General features: G+C 36.0%; 2 protein-coding genes across 2 annotated transcripts; both read left to right on the top strand.

Annotated features, from left to right (window-relative positions):
• Positions 1–2,031: 2,031 nt before the first annotated feature.
• Positions 2,032–5,503, top strand: LOC126678252 (uncharacterized). The gene is made up of 4 exons (XM_050373153.1): positions 2,032–3,274; positions 3,341–3,837; positions 3,937–4,015; positions 5,478–5,503. Exons 1-4 carry the CDS (start codon positions 2,032–2,034, stop codon positions 5,501–5,503), a joined length of 1,845 nt encoding a protein of 614 aa, XP_050229110.1.
• Positions 5,504–5,525: 22 nt separating this feature from the next.
• LOC126678250 (uncharacterized) lies at positions 5,526–7,418 on the top strand. The gene is made up of 2 exons (XM_050373152.1): positions 5,526–6,768; positions 6,835–7,418. Exons 1-2 carry the CDS (start codon positions 5,526–5,528, stop codon positions 7,416–7,418), a joined length of 1,827 nt encoding a protein of 608 aa, XP_050229109.1.
• The last annotated feature ends 485 nt before the right edge of the window (positions 7,419–7,903 follow it).

Here is a 7,903-nt window from a genome sequence, read left to right as displayed (position 1 = left end):
AAACAATTAAACCCTTAAGTTAAACCGTGACATTTGTTTCAATAATAACCTTTGCGAATGTTTTGATTATGATTGGTAAACTTATAAGTCATAATTAAGTTGATATAATTACTAGGGGAATTATTTTGGGTTTTGAAATTTAAATGGCTAAATTACAATTTAGCCCCTGAGCGTTTTTATAACTTATTTTGGTAAGTTTTTTGATTAGTAACTTTATATTTTGTACTCCCTCCGTCCCAATGGAGTTGTCCACTTTGAGAAAAAAATTTGTCCCAAAATACTTGTCCACTTTCAAAAAGTAACTAACTTTTACACTTAGTTTTGCTATATTACCCCTATTTAAAATCCTCTAATGAGTAAATTAAAAGTAAATTGCAAAGTGGGCCCGATATTAAATAGGGATATGACAAGAAAAGTAAGTAAAATTTCACAAAACCCACAAATAATAATTGCTTTTCTTAAACTGTGTGATAAAGGCAAAGTGGACAACTCTATTGGGACAGAGGGAGTATTAATTATAAACAAAGGTAATTAATTTGATTTTAAATATCAAATTGGCTAAAGTATAATTTAGTCCCTAATTGGCTAAAGTACAGTTTAGTCCCCAAACTTTTATAAACTTAAAATGGTTAGATTTTTGGGTTGTAACTTGGGTTACTTTAAATTGAAGTTATTGAGTTTTGTTTTTAAACTGAATTATTATTTTATCGAATTATTTTATAAATATAAACTCGGATTTATATTTGATAAACGTTTGGGTCGGGTTAGACTTGGGTCACCCGACAAGTGAGATTAGCTTGGTATTTATTGGTAACTCGGCTAATCCACTATTTGGAAATTAATTATTATTTAAAGATTATTAAATAATATTTGTAAATCGGATTTTAAGCGAGAACTCAATAGACTTGTAATAATTGTGCATTGTTACCTTTTGGGTATTATTGTGTTGTTCTGGATTATTTAATTCCGACGTGTTATTTATGCTAGTCCTATGTGGTATCTAGTACTCTCTAGAGTTAGGGTTTTGTTGGACCTTTGTCCTTTCAAACTCCTTTTGTTTTGACTTTGACAATCAACTATGAGTGATCTAATCATGTTTATTAGTGTATAGGAACTCATAGGAACAATCGGAAGTCAATTCGGAGCTCTCTAGCAAAAATCGTGTTTTTGAGTAGAAAGCTGTCCAGTAGCATATCTCGCCCGTGATGGATTTCCATCTCGGGGGCGATATATATCACGGGGGCGACGCAAATATCACGGGGGCGATATTCGAGCTGACAAAACCCTAGTTGACCGTTGGAACGAATCACGGGCGCGACGAACACATCTCGGGCGCGATAAATGAGACCGTTGAAGATCCAACGGATACATTTTTGAAGACCCAATGAAGCATTGACACGTGGCTCTAGCCGTTGAAGGTTTTTGTCTCATTCAAATATCTCGCCCGTGATCCATGCATCACGGGGGCGATATGTGTGCAGAGATCATTTTTTTGTTTTGTTTGTTAGTGCTTTGTTTGGGGATTGCTTTGGGTATAAATATAAACCCATTTGCAATGTTTCAAGGTTAATGATTTACACACCTTGAAACAACAAACATACATTTTTAAATCACTTAGTTTTGTTGTAGTTTTGGAGTAATCTTGGAAACTCCTAATCATTGTGAGTTAGAGTTTAGCTTTGGAAAAACTCAACCCTTGTAGGTTCTTGATTATCCTTGAAAAATCAATTGTGAGTTTGAGATTATCTCTAAGAAATCTTTTTGTAAAGTTGGTGCTTATCTATAAAGCACAATCCCATTTAGTGGATTCTAAAATCTCAATCTTAGATTGAGTAGTGGAGTAGGATCGTGAGTTGATCCGAACCACTCTAAATCTCTTGTGTCTTTAAATTCTCTTTTTCGCTTTAAAGAATTTAAATTTCCGATTCACAAATCAAAAACCGGTTTGCCTTATAACCCAAAGGGTCTTTCAATTGGTATCAGAGCGAGGTGCTCTTCTTGTTGCTTAATTGCTAGAGCTTTCGATCAAAAATGGCAACCGAAAATTTTTTCATCACTCTCAAACCTTTTCTTGATGGCTCAAATTACAAAGTTTGGAAATATGTGATGGAAAATTATCTTGATATGCAAGGGGTTGATCTATGGAGTGTATTTCTAAGGGGATGGACACCTCCATGTGACAAAAATGGAGCTCTTTTGAAGAGACAAGATTGGTCTATAGAGCAAGTCAAGGAGAATAGCATGAATAGAAAAGCCATTACTACTCTCTTCTCCTCAATCTCTAGAGAAGAACAAGGTAGAATTCAACACTTGAATTGTGCCAAGCAAATGTGGGAGACTCTTGAGAGCTACTATGAAGGTACACAACAAGTCAAGGGTAAGAAGCTTGAGTTGCTTCTTGGTGAGTATGAAGGCTTCAAGGGCTTGCCAAATGAAGATGTGGGGATGATGACATCAAGACTTCTTAAGATTGTTCATAGTCTTGAGCAACTTGGGAAATTCTTCAAGCTAAATGAAATCAATGGTAAAATCCTAAGATCCCTTCCTATTCTTCTATGGCAACCTAAGACTACCGCCATCATTAAAACTCATGATTTATCCACCTTGAGGACGGATGAGTTGATTGGAAAGCTTCTTCTCCATGAGATGTCTTACATCAAGATTATTCAAGAAGAAATGGCAAGGGAGAAGAACATGGCTTTCAAGGCATCAACAAGTACTCTTTTAGAAGAGAACAAGAAGGAAAGCAATGAGGAAGAACTCTTGAGGCTCACAAAGAGAGTGAATGAGCTCAAGATGAAGGGAAATGGAAATCATGGTAGATCCTCCTCTTCAAGGAAGAGTTCAAAGGGGGGTTCCAAGACTTTTTGGGATGGTGATTCTCAATCGGATGGTGATAGCCACCATGATGCCAACTTGTGCCTCATGTCTTTTGAGGAGGAACCAACACTAGAGGTAAACCCCCAATCTTTTCTATCTTGGGATGGTATTGGTGTTGAATCACATGATGCATGCTTAAATGTTAAAAATGATACTGTTGATGATGTTATTGATGATATTGTTGTTGATGATGCTCATGATGATGATGATGATATGTATAGCATGCTTGATGAACTAGTAATTAAATGTGGTGATTATAAAGCCAAGATGCTATTTTTCAAAAATGAGGCTTCTAAAGCCAAAGATGAAATGATTGTTTTAACAAAAGAATTTCATGAGCTTAAATTGTCAAATGAAGCTCTCAAGTCATCTTTAGAATCTATCCCTAAGCAAGGTTTGAATGTTGATAACTTGCTTAAGGAAAATGATCAACTAAAGAATGAAATTCTTGAATTAAAAGATTCACTTTCAAGATTTCAAAAAGGGAAGGCAACTTTGGATTCAATTCTTGTATCTCAAAGATGCCCAACCATAAAATATGGACTTGGCTATAATCAAAATGCCTCTAGTTCCAATGGGACTAAAGTTGTGAAGTCCATTTTGCCTCAAACTTCTTCTATAGAAGTTCCTCCTAAATTGGTCAAACCAATTGAGGCAAAGAAGGTGCATGCTCAAGCTCCTAGGCCTAAGCCATTCTTGGCTCAAAAGGCTAAGAGCAACAAGGGTACAAGACCCTTGAGACATGGCTATGCTTCTCAATATAGTCAAAAATGGAACAAGAAGACTAGAAAGAACTCACATGTTCATGCATCTTCAAATGTCAATTCTTGTGTACATGCTTGTGCTTGTTCTTATGAGACCATTAGAACCAAGTCACCTCAAAAGCAATCAAATGTGAACCATAGAACTCAATGTTTTTATTGCATGCAATATGGTCACATTAATGTTCATTGCTATGTGAGAAAAGTTCAATTAAGGCTAATCCCTTTGAACTATTCAAGCATTAAATTTCAAGGACCCAAAGTTGTTTGGGTACCTAAGTGATTTGCTTTGTAGGTACAATTGATGTCCACTAAACCAATCTCAAATCATAAGGTGGATGATCAATGGAAGCTTTTGGAAAATGGCAACATAGGTAAAATTTGTATCAATCTATATGCCATGTTTTCCAAAATTGTTGTTTTGAGGGGGAGAATCAATTTTTCAAAAAGTTTTGATATGCTTTAAAACTTTTTTAATGATTGGACTTGCCTTGGTACAATTCAATTGATGAATTATTACCTATTTTTGATCATTTAAATCAAATTAGTTCAATCAATTGAGTTTTAGGCTTGATATGCATATCAAATTAGTGTCTTGCGCCTCAATTGAATGAGAGACTAAAAATTGTTTTCAAAATCTCCTTCAATTAGCTCCTTTGTCCGTGTTCTAAACATGCTTTGATTCTTTTTGTGCTTGACAAAGGGGGAGAAGTTTCCATGCTCAAATTGCTAAGTTTTTTTTTCAAAATTTCTTGCTTATGCATTATAAATTGCTTATATCTTTTGTGCATAAAGTGAGGGGGAGCCAAAATCAATTTGACTCTTACTTAACTTAGTCATTTTAGCATGTTGATTGTCAAACTCAAAAAGGGGGAGATTGTTGGACCTTTGTCCTTTCAAACTCCTTTTGTTTTGACTTTGACAATCAACTATGAGTGATCTAATCATGTTTATTAGTGTATAGGAACTCATAGGAACAATCGGAAGTCAATTCGGAGCTCTCTAGCAAAAATCGTGTTTTTGAGTAGAAAGCTGTCCAGTAGCATATCTCGCCCGTGATGGATTTCCATCTCGGGGGCGATATATATCACGGGGGCGACGCAAATATCACGGGGGCGATATTCGAGCTGACAAAACCCTAGTCGACCGTTGGAACGAATCACGGGCGCGACGAACACATCTCGGGCGCGATAAATGAGACCGTTGAAGATCCAACGGATACATTTTTGAAGACCCAATGAAGCATTGACACGTGGCTCTAGCCGTTGAAGGTTTTTGTCTCATTCAAATATCTCGCCCGTGATCCATGCATCACGGGGGCGATATGTGTGCAGAGATCATTTTTTTGTTTTGTTTGTTAGTGCTTTGTTTGGGGATTGCTTTGGGTATAAATATAAACCCATTTGCAATGTTTCAAGGTTAATGATTTACACACCTTGAAACAACAAACATACATTTTTAAATCACTTAGTTTTGTTGTAGTTTTGGAGTAATCTTGGAAACTCCTAATCATTGTGAGTTAGAGTTTAGCTTTGGAAAAACTCAACCCTTGTAGGTTCTTGATTATCCTTGAAAAATCAATTGTGAGTTTGAGATTATCTCTAAGAAATCTTTTTGTAAAGTTGGTGCTTATCTATAAAGCACAATCCCATTTAGTGGATTCTAAAATCTCAATCTTAGATTGAGTAGTGGAGTAGGATCGTGAGTTGATCCGAACCACTCTAAATCTCTTGTGTCTTTAAATTCTCTTTTCCGCTTTAAAGAATTTAAATTTCCGATTCACAAATCAAAAACCGGTTTGCCTTATAACCCAAAGGGTCTTTCAATTGGTATCAGAGCGAGGTGCTCTTCTTGTTGCTTAATTGCTAGAGCTTTCGATCAAAAATGGCAACCGAAAATTTTTTCATCACTCTCAAACCTTTTCTTGATGGCTCAAATTACAAAGTTTGGAAATATGTGATGGAAAATTATCTTGATATGCAAGGGGTTGATCTATGGAGTGTATTTCTAAGGGGATGGACACCTCCATGTGACAAAAATGGAGCTCTTTTGAAGAGACAAGATTGGTCTATAGAGCAAGTCAAGGAGAATGGCATGAATAGAAAAGCCATTACTACTCTCTTCTCCTCAATCTCTAGAGAAGAACAAGGTAGAATTCAACACTTGAATTGTGCCAAGCAAATGTGGGAGACTCTTGAGAGCTACTATGAAGGTACACAACAAGTCAAGGGTAAGAAGCTTGAGTTGCTTCTTGGTGAGTATGAAGGCTTCAAGGGCTTGCCAAATGAAGATGTGGGGATGATGACATCAAGACTTCTTAAGATTGTTCATAGTCTTGAGCAACTTGGGAAATTCTTCAAGCTAAATGAAATCAATGGTAAAATCCTAAGATCCCTTCCTATTCTTCTATGGCAACCTAAGACTACCGCCATCATTGAAACTCATGATTTATCCACCTTGAGGACGGATGAGTTGATTGGAAAGCTTCTTCTCCATGAGATGTCTTACATCAAGATTATTCAAGAAGAAATGGCAAGGGAGAAGAACATGGCTTTCAAGGCATCAACAAGTACTCTTTTAGAAGAGAACAAGAAGGAAAGCAATGAGGAAGAACTCTTGAGGCTCACAAAGAGAGTGAATGAGCTCAAGATGAAGGGAAATGGAAATCATGGTAGATCCTCCTCTTCAAGGAAGAGTTCAAAGGGGGGTTCCAAGACTTTTTGGGATGGTGATTCTCAATCGGATGGTGATAGCCACCATGATGCCAACTTGTGCCTCATGTCTTTTGAGGAGGAACCAACACTAGAGGTAAACCCCCAATCTTTTCTATCTTGGGATGGTATTGGTGTTGAATCACATGATGCATGCTTAAATGTTAAAAATGATACTGTTGATGATGTTATTGATGATATTGTTGTTGATGATGCTCATGATGATGATGATGATATGTATAGCATGCTTGATGAACTAGTAATTAAATGTGGTGATTATAAAGCCAAGATGCTATTTTTCAAAAATGAGGCTTCTAAAGCCAAAGATGAAATGATTGTTTTAACAAAAGAATTTCATGAGCTTAAATTGTCAAATGAAGCTCTCAAGTCATCTTTAGAATCTATCCCTAAGCAAGGTTTGAATGTTGATAACTTGCTTAAGGAAAATGATCAACTAAAGAATGAAATTCTTGAATTAAAAGATTCACTTTCAAGATTTCAAAAAGGGAAGGCAACTTTGGATTCAATTCTTGTATCTCAAAGATGCCCAACCATAAAATATGGACTTGGCTATAATCAAAATGCCTCTAGTTCCAATGGGACTAAAGTTGTGAAGTCCATTTTGCCTCAAACTTCTTCTATAGAAGTTCCTCCTAAATTGGTCAAACCAATTGAGGCAAAGAAGGTGCATGCTCAAGCTCCTAGGCCTAAGCCATTCTTGGCTCAAAAGGCTAAGAGCAACAAGGGTACAAGACCCTTGAGACATGGCTATGCTTCTCAATATAGTCAAAAATGGAACAAGAAGACTAGAAAGAACTCACATGTTCATGCATCTTCAAATGTCAATTCTTGTGTACATGCTTGTGCTTGTTCTTATGAGACCATTAGAACCAAGTCACCTCAAAAGCAATCAAATGTGAACCATAGAACTCAATGTTTTTATTGCATGCAATATGGTCACATTAATGTTCATTGCTATGTGAGAAAAGTTCAATTAAGGCTAATCCCTTTGAACTATTCAAGCATTAAATTTCAAGGACCCAAAGTTGTTTGGGTACCTAAGTGATTTGCTTTGTAGGTACAATTGATGTCCACTAAACCAATCTCAAATCATAAGGTGGATGATCAATGGAAGCTTTTGGAAAATGGCAACATAGGTAAAATTTGTATCAATCTATATGCCATGTTTTCCAAAATTGTTGTTTTGAGGGGGAGAATCAATTTTTCAAAAAGTTTTGATATGCTTTAAAACTTTTTTAATGATTGGACTTGCCTTGGTACAATTCAATTGATGAATTATTACCTATTTTTGATCATTTAAATCAAATTAGTTCAATCAATTGAGTTTTAGGCTTGATATGCATATCAAATTAGTGTCTTGCGCCTCAATTGAATGAGAGACTAAAAATTGTTTTCAAAATCTCCTTCAATTAGCTCCTTTGTCCGTGTTCTAAACATGCTTTGATTCTTTTTGTGCTTGACAAAGGGGGAGAAGTTTCCATGCTCAAATTGCTAAGTTTTTTTTTCAAAATTTCTTGCTTATGCATTATA

The sequence above is a fragment of the Mercurialis annua genome, linkage group LG4 (genome assembly GCF_937616625.2).
Source record: "Mercurialis annua linkage group LG4, ddMerAnnu1.2, whole genome shotgun sequence".
Taxonomy (NCBI): Eukaryota; Viridiplantae; Streptophyta; class Magnoliopsida; order Malpighiales; family Euphorbiaceae; genus Mercurialis; species Mercurialis annua.
The sequence above is the reverse complement of the archived record's forward strand: the minus strand, read 5'-3'. Positions and strand labels throughout refer to the sequence as shown.

Coding starts and splice junctions, on each gene's coding strand:
- LOC126678252 (XM_050373153.1), top strand. CDS start 2,032: ATGGCAACCGAAAATTTTTTCATCACTCTCAAACCTTTTCTTGATGGC. Junction 3,275..3,340: donor AGAATCTATCCCTAAGCAAG/GTTTGAATGTTG, acceptor TTGAATTAAAAG/ATTCACTTTCAAGATTTCAA. Junction 3,838..3,936: donor ACATTAATGTTCATTGCTAT/GTGAGAAAAGTT, acceptor TTTGCTTTGTAG/GTACAATTGATGTCCACTAA.
- LOC126678250 (XM_050373152.1), top strand. CDS start 5,526: ATGGCAACCGAAAATTTTTTCATCACTCTCAAACCTTTTCTTGATGGC. Junction 6,769..6,834: donor AGAATCTATCCCTAAGCAAG/GTTTGAATGTTG, acceptor TTGAATTAAAAG/ATTCACTTTCAAGATTTCAA.